Source organism: Dipodomys spectabilis, unplaced genomic scaffold, assembly GCF_019054845.1.
Source record: "Dipodomys spectabilis isolate Male_0828 unplaced genomic scaffold, ASM1905484v1 ptg000069l, whole genome shotgun sequence".
Classification (NCBI taxonomy): Eukaryota; Metazoa; Chordata; class Mammalia; order Rodentia; family Heteromyidae; genus Dipodomys; species Dipodomys spectabilis.
Genome location: NW_024870746.1, coordinates 25851645 through 25873777, shown reverse-complemented (window position 1 = coordinate 25873777; position 22133 = coordinate 25851645). Strand labels below are relative to the sequence as shown.

General features: G+C 47.0%; 1 protein-coding gene across 6 annotated transcripts in view; it reads left to right on the top strand.

Moving 5' to 3' along the window:
• The window catches only part of Atp2b4 (ATPase plasma membrane Ca2+ transporting 4), a 108253-nt gene that overhangs the window by 83024 nt on the left and 3096 nt on the right, over positions 1-22133 (top strand). For 4 of the 6 annotated variants that reach the window (XM_042681400.1, XM_042681399.1, XM_042681398.1 and 1 more), the window contains exon 21: positions 7329-11481. In XM_042681400.1, the coding sequence (XP_042537334.1) occupies positions 7329-7622 (294 nt within the window). In that variant the 3' untranslated portion in view covers positions 7623-11481. Of the gene's footprint in view, positions 1-1585; positions 1670-7328; positions 11482-22133 lie in introns of those variants that run through there. The other 2 variants (XM_042681402.1, XR_006147689.1) reach the window with 2 other exon arrangements.

Genomic DNA, 22133 nt, shown 5'->3' with positions numbered 1-22133 from the left:
TGGGGGCAGAGGTTTATGGGTCTTCTTCCCCTCCACTGCCAACTTCCATCTCCTCCACTGTTCTCTGTGCTCTCATTGCCTGCACAGCTTTACGCAGTCGACCTTTCCCCACTGAAGCCTGAGGCAGCTGAACTAGAACAGCAGTGAACTCAGGTATCAAAGGCAACCTGTTAAAGAATGCCACTGGCCAAATCGGTGCCGTTCTACTGGGCACCTGACCCTGTGAGCTGAGGAGGCTGAGCGTGCTCATGAGCACCCTGGACCCCTGGATCTCTTTTGATGCGTTCCTCATTGCTTAGGGGTCAGGGATTGCATTGAGGCCCAGATCATAGCCATTGTTGAAAAAAATTGGAATGAATTGCCTGTCTCTGGTAAGAATATTGGTATAGCCACTCCCCACCACCATCCCACAAAACTCTACCTGCCAGCGTCCTCCTGTCAAACCTGTCAGATCTCAGGATCTCCCATGCATAGTGCTGCAGTACCCTGGCCTTCTCTATCTAATGGGCCTGGCTGTGGATTCCTGCACTCCACTTTAGCTGGAGAAAACGTATCTCAGAGAGACCCCTAGCAAAGGGCGAGCTAAGTGCCTCATATCCTCAGCCCTTTCTACCAGGGCCACAGCACCCAGGCCACTCCACTGCCTCTGCTTTCCTTTAAACACGTTATTTTTCTAGGAAATCTGGAAACAAATGTATAGTTAATTGAGTTGAAATTCAATCATATGAATTTTGCCCTTCAGTATCTCAGATTACATGCCTTTTTTAACTTTTTCTTTTGGTGCTGGTACTGAGGCTTGAACTCAGGGCCTGGGTGCTGTCCCTGAGCTTTTTTGCTCAAGGCCAGTCCTCTACCACTTGAACCTACAGCTTTTTGGTAGTTCACTGGTGATAAGAATCTCACAAACTTTCCTGCCTGGCCTGGCTCTGAACCCTAATCCTCATATCTCAACCTCCTGAATCACTAGGATTACAGTCATGAGCCACCAGCACCCAGCACATGCTTTATTTTTAAGAGTACAGGTCAATCGGGCTGGGAAAGTGGCTCAGTGGTAGAGCACTTGTCTTGAATGCATGAGGCCCTGGGTTCTATTCCTCAGCACCACATAAGCAAAAAGAAAAAAAAGCCAGAAGTGGTGCTATGGCTCAAGTGCTAGCGCGCTAGCCTTGAGCTGAAGAGCTGAGGGACAGTGCCCAGACCCAGAGTTCAGGCCCACAACTGGACCCCCAAAATAAAAAGAGTACAGTCAAAGCAATGGATAAGCTGCTGGTCTTTGTCTAGCTATTTGGAAGATAGGATTTTAAATTCTCAAGATCCTTGGATACCTGTGTACCTCAGATATCCACCCAGGATTTGAGGAGAGGGAATACTAGATTGTGGCTGAGCACTTGAGGTCCACGGCGAATTGTTCCTTAAAGGGAGCGCGATACACAATTCATGTTCCCTTCCACACTCCCCAGTTGTGGATGAGGGACTCTGCTGTTTTCCATCCCCTTTACCAGCCCTCCAGACATTGCCTGCCTCTTCCTTCCCCTCTCCTCTCTGACTGTGGAGCAAAGATGTCTCACCCTCTGGTTCTTTGCAGATCGAAGTAATTAACACATTCCAGACGGGAGCCACTTTTAAGGGCGTCATAAAGCGACAGACCATGGGTCCTAGCTCGTCCTATGCAGCAGCTGGACCCGCCAAACCTTCCCCCACCACCTCTGCTGCTGTCTCGGCTCCCATGGGCAGTGAGTGATAGTCCATTGTGCTGCATGATTTGCTAGAATGACCACAAGAGAGCACGTGGCATCCACTTTGTAGTTACCTTTTCTTTTGATTTTTTTCTCTTCAGTCTTTGGACTTAAGGGAAGAAAAGCCACAAATTCAACTTCTAAAATCAGGACATATTGCCTTGATTATTTTTTTTCATGTTGTAAAGCTACTAAACCTTCACCATGGTAAATTCAACCATCCTGTTTCCTAAATGTTCCTCTGCATTGCTTATTTCTTCCCTTTGAGCTTTTGTTGTTGTTGCTTGCTTTTCATTTTCATTCTTTTCTTTTTGGGTTTTGGCTTTTGCTTTTTTGTTGTTCTTGTTTTGTTTCTTTTTTCTCCCCTGCTCTTGCTCCTCTGAATCTCAACTATCTCCTAAGCTTAGATGTAAGATTAGGACAAATAGCAACCCAGAGACTCTACCTGGAGCAAGTTTGGGAACTCCTGAAGAAAGGTAGTAGGGACCTACTCTGCACTGGCCATGGGACTTAGCCTAATTGAATCCATGTTGAATTTGCTCAGTAATAACAATCCCTCCAACCAGCCCTGATGTCAATAAAAGTTGTATCTCAAAGGTAGAGAAATGAGCATCCATGTTATCCTACTCTCAGGGACTTTCAACCAGATTGTGGTTTAGGAATTAATTAGGGGTTGGAGGCATGGCTAAGGTGGTAGAGTGCCAGCCAGTAAGCAAAAGTGTCAGATACTAAGTTCAAGTCTTATTCTCAGCCCCCCCCCCCCCAAAAAAGAAATAATTCACATATGGGAATCGGCACTCTATGAAAAGTTCAAAATCAACTTTTCTTTTTTATTTACTAAAAGTTTTAAAACTGAGCAGGATAGTTGTATGTCTACAATCCCAGGACTTGGGAGGCTGAGGCAGGAGAATCAAGAATTCGAGGTGACTATACAACAAGACCCCATCTCAAAAGAAAGAAAAATTAAGGAATTTAAGAGCAACCCATTTTGTTCCTCCTCTGCTGTAGTTTATTTCACCAACCAGGCCTTTATTTAACTCTGTGTGTGTGTGTGTCTGTATGTGCGCGCGCACTTGCGCGTACACATGCGCATGCAGGCCTGGCGTGGGTGCTACCCCTAAGCTTTTGCACTCAAGACTAGCACTCTGCCACTTGAGCCACAACTCTACTTTGGCTTTCTGGTGGTTTTTTACTTGGAGATAAGAATCTCATAGACTTCCCTGCCCCAGCTGACTTAAAACCATGGTCCTCAAATCTCAGCCTCCTGAGTAGGTAGGGTTACAGGTGTGAGACACAGTGATGCCCAGCCCAACCAGCACTTTATATCATATCTCACATGTAACATTTTAGAAACCCCTTCCTTGCCAGTCTTTCAGTGGGAATACTCTCAACTTAGGTCCTGGCACTCATTATAGGTTGTTAGACCCTTGCTAGCACCTTGCTCTTCCTGGCCTTTTTACCTTTCCCAAATGGGAGACATTGAGGCAGCCACTAAGGTATCTGATGAGGAAGGAGTTCCACTGTATTGAATATATTGTGATTCTTAAGGTTAATACTTAATGTTTAATCTATCCTCTTCTGCCCCAGGCCTGGGACAGAGAAAAGAAAGAACAGATACACTGCTTGTGGTTCACATGATTACAAACTGGGAAGAATGACCAGAGTTAGATTTGTTGGTTGGTTTTCTTTCTAGCCAGTGACAAACATTCTTGTGGGTGGTGTAGGGTCTTGGCATTCATGAAGACATTATGTCTTTAGGTTCAAAGTCAGTCAAAGCCACGGCCCCCTCATTGTAGTCCTTCCAGATTCCTCATTTAATTCCTTTTTTCTCCTAGTTCTGCCATCCCCTTCTACTGGGCTTCTACCTTTGCTCTGTCATCCCTCTCGGGCAGGAGGGGGAGGCTTAGTGTCACGTTTCCCAGTGATTAGATGGTAGAAGGCAACTAAGCAGGCCACAGAGGCCAGTAGCTCTTTCAAAGGGGCTTGAAGAGGGTATCCTCTTCAAAGTCTACACGATGGGGAGAGAGACAGGCCAAAGTCTACACTTACCTGGAGATCCTAGGGATTGTAATCAGGAGTTTTCAAAGCCTTTGTTCCCATTCTAGAGCTCCAGATGGATTCACATGTGTGTCTGTCTTCGTTAGGTAATTGCTGAGCTTTTCCTCTGGAGGGAAACCCTAATCCATCTTCTCTTCCCCTGGCTTCTGAAAAGGGAACCCACCAACACGACTGAGTCCCAGCTGGGGAAAGTAAATTCATCAGACCACTTGCTCAGCTCCCCCAGAGTGGTCTTTGCACTCATTCCTATCCTGGTACTTCAGGAGGCATGAGCCCCAGGCTCATGGCCCAAAGGTTTTGCAAAACAGTGTTGTGGGAGAGCAGGACTTATTGGCTGAATGGATGGCAAACGAGGCTGTCCCCACACTGCTTCAGTAGCCAGGCCCTGTGCCCGCCCACCGCTCACAACAGACCCCCTGCTGCCAGAAGGGCTGCTGGTAATACCTTATGTGATTGCTCATCAACATGTATTCTCTGAGCCCGTGCGGGTGCTGAGAAACATTCTAGCACAGCCCCTCATGCCCTCCGCCCCTCCTCTTCCTTGTCTCCATCCCTAGCCCACTGACTCCTCTTCACTTGGCCTTCCCTTACAGGTGACTGGCTCTCCCCTGGACTCCAGAGTCCTGCAGTCTAGCTGAATGATTGATTGTTCTTTGCCTGCCCCCAAGTTTTCCCTATGTTCTGTACCTTCCTGTCCCTCAGTTCACCTTTATTTCATAACTGTCTGATTGGTCACCCCGACAGGTAAAAGAAAAAGCCAGCAAGCAGGGTTCCCGAACCTCACTCCAACCTAATGTTCAAAAGCTGTTGTTATCCTGGATTTCACATATAATTATTTCAACTGAGTATTCAGTTGCTTAAAAAAAAAAAAAAAAGGTAAACCAGGCACTGGTGGCTCACGCCTGTAATCCTAGCTACTCAGAAGGCTGAGATCTGAGGATCTCATTTCAAAGCCAGCCTAGGCAGGAAAGTCCGTGAGACTCTTATCTCCAGTTAACCACCAGAATACTGGAAGTGTCACTGTAGATCAAGTGGTAGAACTGAAGAGCTGAGGGACAGCACCCAGGCCCAGAGTTCAAGTCCCATGACCAACAAAAATAAAATAAAATAAAAGCAGGAAGTTTAAAAATCATCGAGAGGGGCTGGGACTGTAGCTTAGTGATAGAGTGCTTGCCTAACATGCATGAAGCCTAGGGTACAATTACTTAGCACTACATAAACAGAAAAGGCTGGAAGTGACACTGTGGCTCAAGTGGTAGAGTTCTAGCCTTGAGCACAGAGAGGCTCAGGGACAGAGCCCAGACCCTGAGTTCAAGCCCCAGGACAAGCCAAACAAAAAAAAATTCCCAAGATAGAAAGAAGCCAGTGAAGAGCAAGTGAGCAGGTGCTGGCTGTCTCTAGGAGTCATTAGAAATTGTATCATCTAAAAGTATCTGAAAAACACAGACTGTAATCACTCCTACAAGGATGGGTGGGCTTTGAACTTCTCCCTTGACCAGTGACTGGGTCTGTACCAGCACTAAGGGAGAAGGCCTCGAGTTCAGACTCATTCAGTCACCTTGCCTCTCTATGAGATGTGATGCCCGTCACCAGAATTTGGGACCTTGCAAGCGTTAGAGAGTCTCCATTCCACCCAATGATCGCACCTAAATCTGGAGCACAGGCTGTGTGATGGGTAAACCCACCATCTGAGCGTCAATAGGCGTCACAAGAAGGTGGGAAAGTGGTTCCGTTTCACATGGTGAGGGTGAGCCAGGTTTGTCAAGGTGTTAAGCTGATACAGTTGAGTGCTGAGGAGGCCTTTTCCTTCTAAAGAACCCTCAGTCCTGGGTAGGTATGCAGCCTGGAAGAGAGAGGGAAGGAACACCTGAGCCTGCAGAGGCCCAGCCTTCCCCAGAGAAGATGGGCGGCCATCCTGCTGTGTAGTGTCTCCATCCACAGTGGTGGTGCCCTGCCGACACAGGAACCTCACCCTGTGAGTTAGCCTCACTTCTACTGTGCTCTACTACTTCCTTTGTTTAAACAACACAGGAATGAAAGAGGGGTCCTGCCCCAACATCCATCCCCCTGTACCTTTCTGTCCTCCTCCTCATTTGTTTTCTGAGGGAAGGAGACTTTTTTAGACAAGACTAGCAGTTCCCACCTCCCTCAATCTCTTTTAAACTAGCCTACAACCACTTCCCTTTCCCTGGGCTCCCTCTCCGGTGTCCAGGGCTCCACCTCCCTCTTCCTCTCCTTTCTCACCTTCCTTTTCTCACTTCTCCCAGTGTAGCTTCTAAGCCACCGTCCAGAAAGACCTACAGTTCAGAAAAGCCAAACTCCCAAATGAGCTGCGGATAAACAACAGCTGCTCTCAGCAATCCATCATTAGTTTTTGTTTTTCTCTTGACTCTCAAATTATTTATTAATCCCTTCCTTTTGGGCTCACAGAATAAGGACTTTGGTGCAGGGCAAAGCATATCCCTTTACCCAATGAACCTATAAAACTGTAGTTTCTTCCCCTTCCCCCTCTCCATCTATCCCATCAGAAAGAACACTTGTTTGTAGCCTGGCTCCCAGACTAGGTTTTTCTCTTGGTTCCTTACTTTCCCTCCTGCATATAAGACCATGCTCCTGTTCACAGTATGGAAATAGCTGGAGCAGGCAGCTGGTGTGGGGCACCGTGGCAGTACAACAGAGCCACAGATATGCCCAGGAGCCATGAGAGCCAGGTGCTCCTTGTGAGCAAGGGAAGCCATCTTTTCCACACCTTTATTGATTTGGTCCACCTTTTCTGGGGGGAAGACATAGAGTGGCGTTCTGCTTCCTTTGAGAGGAGAGGACATGGTGGAGGTTTGGGATATAAATATATGCATGACTTCTGGCTGAAGAGGCCAGTTATTACGTTGAATAGTTGTTGGTTTTGTTTACTTAATTTCCTGCATGCTGCTGAATGAAGATTGGTCCGTCTGCCTGGCTGCACAAATATCTCTGGTCACATGCCACCCATTGTGTATTATGTGAAGACTGGTAGCTCTTAGCTCTTGGAGAGTTTTACGCGGTTCACAAAACTGTTAGTGTGTCATTTTTCTACTCCACATGCACAGAATGTTTGGCCTCGGCATAGAAAGCCACCATGCGAATCCTTTGTTAAGTTTGGCTATTAATTTGCACTCAGTTCCAATGCATCCTGCCCTCTTATCCAAAAGAACTAATGAATCCCATTGGTTTCTGGTTTCTTTTAAGAGTGCATTGTGGGGGGAGGAGGAAGGAATGCTAACTTTGCTTTGGGTTTTCTACTTTTTTGTGAATGTAACCATTGAGACATTCTCGTTGTGTGCCATCATTACTCACCTGCCCTTTTGCTTGAGATTTGAGCTGTGTACTGTTGCCGGTGCCCCGTGACTGCTTCTGACGTGTTTGGTTGGGGTTGTGTGGAGCAATTACGTTTTACAGTTTGGGTTTTATTTCTCTCCTCACACCACTCCTTCCTTGTTCTGCTGGCCAGTTCTCACCTCCTTGTTTTCTTATCATCCTTTTCTTCTCCGGCTATAGATCAGAGTGGTCAAAGTATTCCATAATTCCGTCCACGAACTCATTAAGAAACCTAAGAGCCAAGTGTCCATCCACAACTTCATGAGCACCCCTGAATTCTCCATAGATGAGGAGGCACCACAAACACCATTCCTGGAGAACCAACAGGAAGAAGATGCTGAAAAGGGTTCGAAGAGTGGGACCAGGGTGCTCCTGCTGGACGGCGAGGCCTCTCCAAATGCTAACAAAAACAACAATGCCACCGTGGCCTCCCCTTTGGGCAGCCCTCTCCCAAGCCTGGAGACATCCGTCTGAGCTTTTCACCCTCCGACTCCCATCCCTGCTTGTTCTCTAAGTTCCTTTGCATCCATCCCATCGATGATGGTGGTGATGGGACTTGTCATGTCAGCTGCTCCCGAGTGTGAGAAAAATCCCTCACCTGACCACAAAGAACAAGCGCACACACCCATAAGGATTTCAACTGCAATTTGAGTTGGGGTTTGTAGCAGGACCCAGTCAAACCCCCGGCAGGTAATGGTAGAAGCCACCTCCTTTGGTGAATTGTCATTTTTAAAGAAGTAACAGCAGTCCTCCTGGCACCTCCCCAACCTAAATATCCATGGTGTTTCTACCTACATCACCAGCTCCTGACATCTGGAAGTGATCCTAAAAGTCTCTGTTATTTACAAGCTAAATTGAGAGTGACAGATATCCACAAGTGAAATGTGTCTGGGCAGAGATGGAATGTATAAAATCAGCCAGTAGAGTGATTGTAGTTAAGGTATTTTGTTTCCATGTTGAAAACTTACACCTGAAGGTCTCTAGTTATTTCTACCCTTTCTAACTCAGCCTCTCACTTTTTTCCAAGGTTCTGTTGGTCTGGTGTGACCCTTCCCTCCACTCACTCTGTTCTTTCTTTGTTGCTTTCTTTCTTGTTCTTCTTTTTAAGTTGTGAAAATTAAGAGAATGAATGGGACGTGGATGGATGTGAGTCAACGTTCATCCCCCCTGGCTCTTATGATCCCTTGGATTAGCTCTAGAGGTCGACCGGTCTCTCTGTTCAAAGGCAAAGTTCCCAGTAGGGCCGCAGGAGTTCCCTCTTGTTACCAGGTTGGCTTCTAATTCTAAACCGTCATTACATGAGCTGCTGGAGAGATCAGCCTTGACTGTGGGGCTTGCGAGTGTGTGATCAGTAGTTTTTATTACCGTCGGTCTGAGTTGGAAGGAGAGCTGCCTCCTCACTGCTCTTGGGGACTTGGGGCCAGACGCTGGCAGGCCGTCCAGGCAGGGCTCCCATAGAGCCCACCATTTCTTTCAAAGCCATCTGCCACAGTTCTTCACAGAACCTGATTCTTGGGGGAGCAAGTAATTGAGAAACCTTGGGTAGAGCAAGAGAGCTATTCTGACAGGATCTGAGCAGACCTCCCTGCAGACCCCAGAAACCCTGAGCCTGGGTGCCTGTGTACCAGCTCCCACCTTCCCCCCACTTTTCCTCATTCTCCTCTTCACTGTGTCCATTGACATCTTCATGAGAACACTTCCAACCTCCCAAAGATCCTCTGGTTTTGGAAATACATACCCAAAGGGAGAGGCTCTGGTGACATTGTGCTGACCTCAGGCAAACCGACCCCCTCTCCTCCCTGAGCTCACATGCCTCAGTCTGGCCGCTGCCCAGGAAAACCCTGTGCCTTCTTGCCCTGAACACGGCCCAGCGCATCCCCTGCCCACCTGCCTCGCAGGAGTTGACTTTGCCAGGAGGCTTTTTAAGTGTTCCTTACTCTGGGACAAGGTGGAACCCCGTTCACCTTCACAGGAGTACCAGTTTGGGTTTGATTTTTTTTTTTCAATCCCACTGATGCTATTCGAATGAAGCTGTCCTGTCCCCAAGTCCCATCTCCCATGAGATCAGTGAGGCACATCCCTTCCCCCCCCCACCCCAACCCCCACTGTCCTGAGCAGTGGCAGTGAGAAGAGGGCACTGGAGCCTCCCAACTACCACTTTTCTATTTGGGAGGGGAAGGTGACCTGGAGCCTGTCTACTCCAACCCTTTTTACTGCCCCTTCCTTCTTGCTTCCTCTCACCTGAGTCGTTCAAGGAGGGAGGAGTCAAGAAATGTACCCATCACTCCGACATCCATCGGTGAGAAACAGGAAACCCGATGTGATTTCATTTTTGTCAGGGTCACCTGCTCCAACAGTGTCTCTGTCTTAAACACTCATGGTGGGGGAGAGGGGAGAGCAGCTCACCCAGGCATCCAGTGTTCCCATGTGTATTAAGTACATTGGAGGATTTAGTTCTGTCAAGTCTTTTATTACCTCAGATCATTTAAAGAAAAACAAAAGCAAGCCAATAGCAAGCTTCCAAGGCTGTTCTACCATTTCTGCTCCCAAAATACCCTCGCAGAGCCTGCTGGGCTACTTCTCACAGCTTGTGTCTACTTTTTTAAAGTCAACCGTTTCGTGTGTGTGTGTGTGTGTGTGTGTGTGTGTGTGTGTGTGTGTGTGTGTGTGTGTGTGTGTCCTAGTTTCCATAGTAAGAAATAATATAGAAATATTATGCAAAAACATAGTTTTCTTTAGCTCAGAAACTGATATTTTTGAGTCAGTCATATGTATTTTGTTTAAAGGATTTAGAATAAAGTACTGTCATTGTGTACCACATAGCCTTGTGGTAGGGAGCGTTGGATATGAGAGATGACTTTTGTTAGTATATTCGTAATTGGTTTAAAAGCCAATAGACCACACTTCTTTTCTCCAAACAGCCATCTTTATACTTAGGGGGAAAATTTGTTGGGTTCTAGACTTTTTTAATAGAAATTTTGTTGCTATGGGGTTGAGTCCATTTTGTTTCTGTGCATATGGTTTTTTAATACATAGTTCGGTAGTGTTGTTGTTGTTGTTTTTCTATTCAGTGTCACTAGCAGTAAGTGAATATGGCATAAGTTAAATAACGCTTTTCCCCAAAATGGTGCTTTGGATTTGTAAAGGGTCCAATGGGAGAGGTGGAGGAAATATCCTAGATTCCTTTCTTGATTAACCTAGAGAAAAAAAAAAAACAAAACAGGAAGTGAATGACTGGTAGGAAGGAAAACAAGGAAGGACAAAGTTGACCGAAGTCAAGAACTGGATGTGTTGTCCCAACACATGGGTATCCAGGCTTTTTGGTAAACAGTGGTTAGTATCAGGGGCCTTGTGTTTAGATGGGTGTTTCTTAAACAGCTGGCTGGCAGACTGGTACAAATGACATTGTGGATCTTCAAGGATACTCTGACTTGGAATTTGCATTTCTTTTTTATGGTTCTTTCACTTCCTGTTCCCCCTAGACTTTTCCATTCGTGAGTCTTTGTGCAAGAGTCTGATCTGTGACTGCTTCCCTCCCCTAGAATGATTTTGTGCAATATATTAGATGTAAGACAGAGCTCCATGTGGGGGGGGAGATACAATGGCTGATTCCAGTCCTAGGTGATAATCTCAGGACTAGGTCCTTCCCTTAGGTGTCCTCCAAAATGATTCCCCAGCCCCATTGGGGCTGACCACCTAGAGGCGCCTCTGGGCACTGTGGGCTCTTCAAAGTTTGGGTTTCCTCTTCCCTTCCAGCTTCCGAGGGAAATTTGCACAGATAAAGCCGAGTGAGTTACTTCACTGCCGAAAACTCAGAGGGGCCCAAACCCTCTTAAGGCAGCCCTCTCTTTCCTGCTTCCCTTGCCTTATGACCCAAGCCACCCATGGTACCATCCCAGTGTGCACGCACGATTGTTCACCTCTCCTGTCTCGGTTCCACCCCACTGCACCAGTGATGGTGGGCACTTATAAATAGCCGCTGTTATTCTTAAGCCATTCCAGCCTCTTCCTCAGAATAGACCAGACCTCCTCCACTTAATTCAGTGCCAGAATTTTTGCCTTCCCAACTCGGCAGTTAGGCCAGCCCAGCCCCTTCCCTCTGGACTCCGAGAGCCAGAGGGAGATGAGCTCGCCACAGCTGAACTGGCCCTTGGTTCCTGTGTTCTGCCCATCTGTATATACGCCATATGTGGATCTGCCTATGCCATATCTACGTGCCAACAAATGGACGTTGTTCTTTTCAGATTAGCATGCAGATAGGAATTTTGAGTTTCCTCTTCTCTTCGGTAACTAATATAACAAGCACTGGTATTTTTGTACAAAAAAAACAGAAAACAAAGACCCCCAACCTCAGAGGATTGACTCTTGTGGTCCGCATGGCAAACGGCGATCACAGAGTAGTGAGTATCCTTGTGTGTGTGTGTAGCCATAATTTGCAGTTCAGCTTAACAGTGCACCCAAAGCCGTACTTGCATTTTGATATTATTGAAGCTCTATGTACAATGTTTTTGCATGTATTTATATGGTTCTTTGGGCAAATCTGAAATTCAAACGTGTTGTTCCACTGAGACAGGAAGAAGAGGAGTTTTCAAAGGGATACCTTTTCTTTTTTTTTTTTTGAACCAATAAAGCTTTTTGCTGATGAGCAGAAACCGATACTGTCATGCACTGAGAATAAAAACCCATGTCCACAGCCCCGTGCTGTCCCCGTGTGTCTCCACTCTGTTCCTCTTGGAGCTGGGCACTGTCACAGCCACCTGCTGGTGTCAGCACAGAACCCAGCCTTCTCTCACCGTGTCCTGCGCTCCTGGGCCCTCACTGCCCGAGTTGCCAATCTCCACCCAGTAGAGAACAAGCTTTGTGCTGCCCACTGAGGTAAGTAGAGTCCATGATCCAGAAACATGGACACTCGAGTCTTGGGAGGGATAGGAAAGGGGCAGCCTGGAGAACACTCTCCTTTTCTATTTTATTTGTTTATTTCTTTTTGTGCCAGTACTTGGGCTTGAAATCAAAGCCAGAGATCTCTCTTTTTTTTTTTTTTTGGCTCAACGCTGTTGTTCTACCACTGGAACTACCACTCCACTTCCAGCTTTTTGTTGGTTACCTGGAGATTAGTGTTTCTTGAATTGATCTGCCCAGGTTGGCTGAGATCTCTGATATCACTATGGAATACGGTAGGACAGCCAGCTCAGCCCCTCGCTCAGGTGAACGTGGAAAAGACATGCCCTTCTCTTCCATCTTTTTCCCTACCCCCAGTTTTAAAGATAACTCTTTGCCCATCACCTTTAGTAGTGGTTTGTGAAATCCCCTTCCTCACTACCACATTCTCTCCCTGTGGTCACTGGATTGCTTCCAAGCTCTCTACCGATCTGCCCTGGTTCCTTTCCATGCAAACACATGGCCAGGCCTTTCACTCCCTGACTGATTCTGTGGTGGAACCAAAGAGGACTCGTCGGCTGTCAAAAAGATAGTACCAGCCCCAGACCGTGACCAGTGTGTGCCTGACCATTCCCATCACTAAAAGTAAGAAGGAAGATGAGAACGACATGTTCTTCACCAGCAAATACCTTTGGAAACCTGATGTCAATAACACATGTAGACATGTTGCTATCTCTGTGTGGCATGAACCATCATGAGCCAACATGAACCTAAGCTACAAATAATAGCTTGCTAGCTGAGTAGGCCAAAAGCTTTCATCTTGAAAATGAGGGTCAGAGGAGGGACGTTTCTGGTTCTGAATCCTGAGGTGAGCCAGCCATAAACAAGTGTTTATGTTTAAATCTTTTTTCAAATAAGATCTCCCAGGCAGAACAAGATGAAGGAAGGAAATGCCTCTGCCCCATCTTTAAAACAGTGTCAACACCCAAATGCTAGCCCATACTTCCTTCCACTGAAGAAATGAAATAACCAGAAGTTGAACTTCTCATGGAGTCTAAGCAAGGCTAGTACCACTACATTCCCAGGGATGTGTCTATCTCTTCTGGCTCCTGTGGACAAAAATGCCCCCTCTTTTTATTTCCCCAGGGCCTGGGTGCTATCCTTGACCTCCCCCCACCCCCTTCCAGACTAGCACTGGTCTAGGCCACAGCTCTACTTCTGGCTTTCTTGGTGGTTAACTGGAAATGAGAGTCTCGTGGAATTTCTTGCTCAGGCTGGCTTTGAATCACAATCCTCAGATCTCAGCCTCTTGAGTGGCTAGAAGTACAGGTGTGAGCCACCAGTGCCTGGTAACAACATACCCTCTAAGACCACATAGATGACCATCTCCTTCTAGCATATGCTTTTTCAAAATGGGCTCAGTTACATTTTCTGGCCATATTAGACCCAGGAATATGACACTGGACTTAGTGTTGTAAAATTCCAGATCTTCATGTCTTGGCCTACTTACTTTTCGTTTGTTCCTATGTTGTGATGCTGGAGAAGGAACTCCAGACATAGTTACACAAGACATAGTTATACTCTAGACTGAACTACATCTCCAAACCCTTATGCCTATTCACGGTAAGTATATATTGACATTTTACTTGAGCCAGAGGTAGTGGGGCATGCCTGTGATCCCAGAACTTAGGAGGGTATTGAATTTAAGGCTTACCTGGACCATGTGGTGAGACCTGTCTCCAAAACAGAACAAAACAAGGTGAAGAAAAATGGGGCGATGAGGGGTGGGGAAGGAGAGGAGGAAATGGAGGAGGAAAAGGAAGAAGGAAGCTGGCACCAGGTGCCTCATTTTACTACTCCTAGCTACTCAGGAGTCAGATCGGAGGATCGTGGTTCAAAGTCATCCTGGGTGGAAAAGTCTGTGACTCTTGTCTCCAATTAAATCACAGAAAAAGCCAGAAGTGGCGCTGTGACACAAGTGATAGAGAGCTAGCCATGACCAAAAGGAGCCCAGGACAGCACCCAGGCCCTGACTTCAACCCCAGGACCAGCACAAAAACAAAAACAGGAAGAAGATAGGAAGAAAAACCTTGAAAGAGGAAGTATGTCTAGGGAGTGAAGGGTGAGGAACTATCAGTTTCCTTCAGCATACCTAAGAGGGAGACCAAATATATTTGAAGTCACCCAGACCCCTTCATTTAAGTCCAGACTGCCAGCATCTTCCCCAACAGATCATTAACCAGTAGAAAAGGGAAAGGTTGGAACCCTTGGGAAACAAGCAGGAAAACAATGGCTCCATTTGAAATGGAAGCAGCCACTGTTGCACAGGTGGCACGCATGTCCTGATCGCAGCTCCGCTTCATTCCCATCTGTTCAGGACCATCAATGTGTGGAAATGATTCTCAGATCACACTTTGAAGCTTGGAAAGAGACTCCTCAGAGATGATTCAGGGCCTACAGGTGTTTGACAAAAATAGCACTTCTTTAAAGAAGGGTTGCCGACTTGCAGATCAGCTGTAGCTTTTGAAAATGAAAATGACTTAAAGACTGAACATGCTTCTTTTTAAGGTCCCTGGGAGCTGAAATGCTACGATTATAATTTCAAAAAATAAGCCAGACACCATGGCTCACACCTGTAATTCTAGTTTCCTAGGAGGCTGAGATCTAAGATCCAGTTCAAAGCTAGCTCAGGCAGATAAATATGAGGAACTCTTACCTTCAACTGAATTGCAAAAAGCTGGAAATAGAGGTGGGGCTCAAGTAGTAGAGTGCTAGTCTTGAGCAAAGAAGCCCTGGGGGCAGTGTTCAGGCCCTGACTTCAAGCTCTAGGACTGGCACAAAAAAATAAAAAATGTAAATCAGCACTGAAATGCTCCAAAGTTGAGTAATATTGTAACAAGTTGTATGTTTAACTATATGAGCAAGCTAGGCATGGTGAGGCACAGCTGTAATCCCAGCTACTTTGGGGGCAGAGAGGTAAGAAGATAACATTCCAAGTTTATCCCAAGAAAAACACAACCTATCTGAAAAACAAAAGCAAAAGGCCTGGGCTAGTGGCTCATTTTTAGAATCCTAGCTACTCAAGACGCTGCAACCAGAGAATTGTGGTTGGCAGTCAGCCCAGACAGAAAAGTCCATGGACTCCATCTCAGTTAACAAAGAGCCAGGATGGAAGCATGGCTGAAGTAGTAGAGCCCAATAAGAAAGCTGAGTGAGCGTTTGATTAATTAATTAAAGTATACATACACACACATGCACACAGCAACTCTAATTTGGACCCCATTTCAAATAGCTCCTATCTTGGTTACCAACAATATGCAGAAATAAAATATAATAAATCTTTGTGATTAGAGTCCAGCCATCCAAAACACTCATCTAACTAATTCTGTAGAGAAATGAAAGCCTTCTGCTGTGAAATTTGCTATTGGATGAACAGTAGTTTGGAAATGCTGTGATCTAGCCCGTGGCGTGGTATGAAATGAGAGGAAGAGTCAAGTGTGTCACTTGCTCTAAGGGCAAGCAGAAGGAATGGGTTTTAATCCTGACCCGGCTGTCCATTTGCTCTGTCACTTCAGGCTCTTTCCGGCTCTGACCCTGTTTCCACTCTTGCTCTAGTGTTTAACCACTATTAATAACCAGAGGAGACTGGCTAAATGGAGGTTCTATTTCATGCCTTTATCTCCCCTGGAACATAGCTCAATTGTGCATGAATTAAAACACTACTGCATGCACAGATAGGCTGCTTGTATCCACCACCACCAAGATTAACTGCTCCATGCCTTTAAAGTACAAGACATAGGTTTCTTTTCTAACTCAGACCCGGCCTTGAACTAGCTTGAACTCCCCCGGGTCTGTGAGAGGATCTTGTCTGCTACCCTTGGATGCTGGCCCGTCATTCCGTGCACAAGCACAGTATTGGTTGTCAGGCGTTGTATGCACTGAGCATACATAGTACAAGGCCCTGACCACCTCTCCTCATGGAGAAGAGAGAACTATTTATCAAGTGGAGGGGTGATAAGGGCCAGGGGGGAAAGGAAGGTGGAATAAAGGGAATGGGGAGGGCAAGATATAAGCCATTCATGAGGTTTGGAGAAAGCGTGAGAGCGAGTGAGGTGAAGATGTGGAGGCCAGGGCCTCCACGCACAGAGCACAAGTGTAGAGGCCCTGAGGCAGGAGGCCTTGCAAGGAGACCAGGGATGGAACTGAGTCACTAAGTGGGAAAGTGAAAATGATAAACTCAGAAGCTAGAGGCCATGGTAAATTTGGTGTTCATGAAGCAGAAACTCATTGCAGGGTTTTACCTGAGGCCTGCAATGATCTAGCTTACAGGTCAACAGGGTCATACCACCTGTGCGTGACTGCCGATCTAGGGGGAAACAGAGGGCTGATGTAGCTTCACTGCACATGCACCCAGTGGAACTCACCTCCTGTTAAAGGGGTATAGTCAGATCCAAGCCCCATTGCTGAGCTCTTGTCCTAGACACACAAAACAGCAAAAAGAAAGAGCTTGCTCCAAACAATAAAATAAAATTGCTCACCATGGAGGACAATTAGAGGACTGTGATGGGTAAGATAACCCCAACCCTCCCCACGGTTCTGCTCACACCTGAAAGGCAGATGCCTGCCTCTCCCCTGCTCTAGCCTCCCACTGACATCCTCGCCACCCTCCTGCCAGGGCCCTGGGATCAGCTCGGGAAGGAGGCATCCCAGCCCACTCCCAGCAAGGACCACGGAAAGTCCTGGCGCTGTGAGCAGACATTTGCTCCTCTGGTCACATCTTCACAAGCACCATGGCTCCAGGGCTTGGTGGCTGGTAGATCTCAGGGGACATGAGGAGGCTTCCGAGCAGAGACCGGGAGGACTGAGAAGGCTAACACCTGCTCTGCCCTCAGAACACCCACCTTAAGGGAAGAATTTCCTGCTGTATCAGCAACACCCACCCTCTTCCTCCTCCCATTACGGCTGAGTCTAAGGTGAGAGCACACACTTTACCTAGCCTGATTTCAGATACACAGTCCTCTGTCTACTCAAGAGTAGGGCACTGGTGGTCATACCTAATATCCTAGCAACTCAGGAGGTTGAGATCTGAGGATAGTGGTTCAAAGCCAGCCTGGGCAAGAAAGTTTATGTGACTCTTATCTTCAGTTAAATACCAAAAAGCCAGAAGTGGAGCTGTGGCTCAAGTGGTTGAGTGCTAACCTTGGGCATAAAACTCAAGGACAGTGCCCAGGCCCTGAGTTCAAGCCCAGGACACACACACATATACACATACACACACTATCAAGGGTGAAGTGGGGCCAGGAGCCAGGGAAGGAAGAGGAATGTTCTGTCCTGGCCCTGCTCTTTCATGTCTTTAGCTTCTGCTGCCTCCAGTCTGGTTCAGACCTGTCTGGATTGTAGAGACCTCACAGCTCCAGAAAAATGCAATGTCCCCATTAAGACTTCCATATCATGCTACCCAACTTTCATATCACCCTCCCACCCCCAAACTTACAAAAGACAAAGCCTGGTTAGGGTTGTCCTTCACACAGGACAAGTTTGGAGTTTTCTTTATTTGTCCCCCCCAAAATGCAAGAGCTACTTTAAAATCTGGCCTGCAAAGCCAGCAGCCACACGAGCCAGATTTCCTGCCTTTTTTTCTGCCTTTTCTCATTGATGGAGGAGGGCTGGGCAGGAAAAGCTAAGCCCCTGCTTTTGTCTCCAGTGTCCAACTCCTACACGTGCTTACATCACGAATTCTCCCAGCAACAACCCCCTAAGAGAACTGCTCAGTGGCCCCCTCAATTCTTGGGCCAGGCTCTGCCCAGATGCCAGAGACACAATATGTGAAACTCAGTCCCCATCTCCAGGGGAGACGTAGAAGCCAGGAACTCCCACAAGCATGAGGTGAGTACAGCTGTCCCCAAGTTGTATGCACAGTGCTGTAGGGACACAAAAGAGAAAAGCCCAGATCCTATCCGCAGAGAGGGAGGCTCATAGACTTACAGCTCTTGGGCCACCATTTTCCTTGGAATAACAATGCTCCTTTAAAAAAAAAACAAAATCAAAAAAAATTCAAAAAAATAAATAAAAAATAAATAAAATTGGCAGTTGAATCTTCGTAACAATTTAAGCAGTAAGACTCCAAAGGAGAGGAAGTAGAGCTGCAGCTCAAGTAGTAGAACATGAACATAAAATTCAGGGAGAGCAGCCAGGCCCTGTGTTCAAGTCCCAAGACTGGCACACACACGTGTGTGCGCGTGCACACACACACACACACACACAAACACTGCATTTATAATTGATGATGACGTAATAAGTAAATAAAAAAATTTTTAATTCAAAGAAGAAAGTAACAAGACCCATAACCCAGAAATGGGCAACATAAAGTTATAAAATATAACATTTTTTTTGTGTGTGGCCAGTCCTGGGGCTTGAACTCAGGGCCTGGGCACTGTCCCTGAGCTTCTTTTGCTCAAGGCTAGGACTCTACCCCTTGAGCCACAGCACCACTTCTGGCTTTTTCTGTTTACGTGGTACTGAGGGCTCGAACTCAGGGTTTCATGCATGCTAGGCAAGCACTCTACCACTGAGCCACATTCCCAGCCCCAAAATGTAACTTTGCTGGAATTTAACAAAAGAAAACCAAACAGCTACTAAAGGAATTTGTGCAAAGGCTCAAAATACTAAAGAACCATCAGCAGCTTGTGTGTGGAAGCCAGCCAGCAGGACTGGCTCTTGTGCCTGCCCACTGTGGCAGCCCCACCTGCTCATGAACCAATCCAGTGCCTGCTGTCCACACTGGCAGACTTCCCATAAATAGGTGGGGCTTTTGGGTTAGTTAGTTGGGGCTTTTTTTTTTTTTTTTTCAGGATCTTAATTAACAATATAGCTCTGACTAGCCTCCAACTGGCAGTCCTCCTGCCTCAGCCTCCTAGATGCTGGGATTTCAGGCACACACCACCATGCCAAGGCTTAGATATTTGTTTAAAGAAGAAAGTAACACAGGGAAGACAGCAAGAAAGCAGGAGGAGGGGAGTGAGAGCGGGAGAAGAGAGGCTGAAAGAGGCAGCCTAGCAAACATCCGTGAGACTGATGTCCTAATAACAGTATAGCAGCCTCCATTCAGTGAGCTCACCATATATGAAGCCTTACACCAAGCACTCTCCATTATCAGTCCAGTGAATTTTCACAACAGCATTCCATAGGAACTGTTAGCGCTGTCCTTTTACATCAACGGCAACACCTCCAAAGAACAGATAACTGCAAATCTGTAAGGTACAGCTTGGAAAGTGAACCCAGGTAGGTGCTGTTAAATACAGAGCTTTGGCTTCCTTGGGGAGTTTCTGAAGTTTCTCCCTGAGGTTTCCCCGCACCCCACCTCACACACCCCATTAAAGGACCTTGCTCACCTATGTATAGAATCTGGGTCTATAAACCTATCTCATTACCGTATCATCACATGTCATCTTCGACCCCAAGAACGATTAAATGGTCCAAACTGGGATGTGGCTCAGTACATTTGCAAAGCCCTAGGTTTTCAGGGATGAAGGAGTTGTTTTGTCAAAATGTGTTATAATAACAATGACATATTTATGACCTTAAATCTTTAAAACAAAATTAAAAAAAAAATCAGTCCAGACTCCAGTGGCTCACACCTGCAATTCTAGCTATTCAAGAGGCTGAGGATCATGATTCAATGTCAGCCTGGACAGGAAAGTCCATAAGACTCTTATCTCCAATTAGCCACCAGTAGAGCTGTGGCTCACGTAGTAGAGCCCAGGCAGTGCCCAAGCTTCAGGACCAGCACAAAAAAAATAACAAAGGTTCAGAAGGAGCCGGGGCAATCAAGTGTAGAACTTGTGGCCATTTCACAGGTAGAGTGGGTGGGTGTCCTCTCCTGTCCTGTGTGTCTGATTTATTGGCTGGACTGGGTTTGTACCATGGAGGGAAGAATGGAAGAGTGGGCATTGCCTGTACTCAGAGCAGGAGACTCCTCTCAGGAGGTGAGTTGGATGAGGAGAGGCAGCAGACAGTGGGAACACAGGAGGGGAGAGGTGGTTGGCATGGGAGGGGGCAGGCACTCACGAGGAGTGAGCCTCTGCAATGGTGACATAAGGAGGGAGCACTGGGGCTGGGCTCAGGGCTTCATGTTCTCCCTTAGCTTTCTCACTCAGGCTGGTACCCTACCACCTGAGCCACACTTCCACTTTTGGCTTTTTGCTGATAAACTGGAGATAAGAGTCTCTTGAGTTTGTCTGCCCAGATGACCTTGAACGGCAATCCTCAGATCCCAGCTTCCTGAGCAGCTAGAATGATAGGCATGAGCCCTGGCCCCTGGCTAAAGCAGCTGTTTTTAAGTAGCAGTCCGTTCAGAAGTTTGTTTCTCCCTACTCTTCCCTCCCAGCTCCTTCCAGGTTCCTAGCTCACACACCATTCCTATGAGTGCAGTGGCGAGGTGGGGCGAGGGTGCAGCTCAGTGGTGGACACTTGCCTGGCATGCCCAGGCCCCGGGCTCCATCCCCAGCACCACAAAAACACTTGGAATTCAGTGACACGAACACCAGCCCCAACCTCCCGTCATCGGCACAAGGCGCTCATTAGTTTTCACTCCGACCTCATCCAATGGAGATGCAGACAAGAGAGAGACCCTCCTTCCAGGCCTGGAAACAGCCACCACCAAATAGTTTGCATTTCCTGCTGGCTCAAGCTCTGGGGAGAGCCACAGGACCAATTTGCAAATCTCTTTGGTCCTGGAAGAGCTTGGCCACATTCAGGGAAAGGCTGGGCTTGGGGACCGAGGATCGAAAATGTCCACTTGGAAGAGATGGGAGAAAGGCCCAAGAGATAGGGCCTTGTGTCATCTCTTTATCTATCTGCCTGTGAAAAATGCAGTCCGAGAGGAGAGGCCGTGTGTGTGTGTGTGTGTGTGTGTGTGTGTGTGTGTGTGTGTGTGTGTGTGTGTGTGTGCGCGTGCATGTGTAACCACTTGAGCCACACCACCACTGCTAGTTTTTTTGCTTGTTAATTAGAGAAAATAGTTCTACAAACTTTCCTGCCTGGGCTGGCTTCAAACCTTGATCCTCAGACCTCGGCCTCCTGAGTAGCTAGGATGACAAATTATCCCCATGAAAGTCACTTGGAAAGGGCCCATGTTAAAAGCCCGTAACAGAGCCTGGCACTAGTGGCTCACTTTGTAATCCTAGCTACTCAGGATTTGAGTATAAGATATGAGGATCAGCCGGATGCCAGTGTCTCATACCTGTAACCCTAGCTATTCAAGAGGCTGAGATTTGAGGATCACAATTCAAAGCCAGCTTGAGCAGGAAAGTCCGTGAAATTCTTTATCTCCAATAAAACACCAGAAAACTGGAAGTAGCACTGTAGCTCAAGTGATAAGCGCTAGCCTTGAGCTGAAGAGCTGAGGGACAGCACTAAGGCCCTGAGTTCAAGCCCCATGACCGACAAAAAAAAGATCTGAGGATCATGGTTCAAACCATCCAGGGCAAGAAAGTCTATGAGACTCTCGTCTCCAATTAATCAACAAAAAGCTAGAAGGGAAGGTGTAGCTCAAAGGGTAGAGTGCCAGTTTTGAGCAAAAGAGCCAAATAAGAATTCAAGGCCCCAAGTTCAAGCAGCAGCACTGGCACAACAAGGAAAAAAGGCCAGGCATAGTGGTACCTGCCTATAATCCCAGCTACTCAGGAGATGGAGAATCATGGAGGACCTTGGTCTAGGGCCAAACAAAGAGCATGAGACACTATCTAAAAACAAACTCCAGGGCTGGGAGCATGGCAAATTGCCTGCGTAGTAAGTGCAAGGCTCTGGCTCTAATCCCAGTACCACCATAGGCTCACGCCTGTAATCCTAGCTACTCAGGAGGCAGAGATCTGAGGATCACGGTTCAAAGCCAGCCTGGGAGACTCTCATCTCCAAGTAACCACCAGAAAACCAGAAGTGGTAGAAGGTTTGCCTTGAGCTGAAGAGCTCAAGGAGAGTGCCCAGGCCCAGAGTTCAAGACCCACAACGGACAAATTGTACCCAGAGAGATCTGCAATTTTCTCTCAAAAGCACCTTCTCATGCTTATTTAGACAAAACAAACAAACAAAAAACCCACTTTGGCCCTG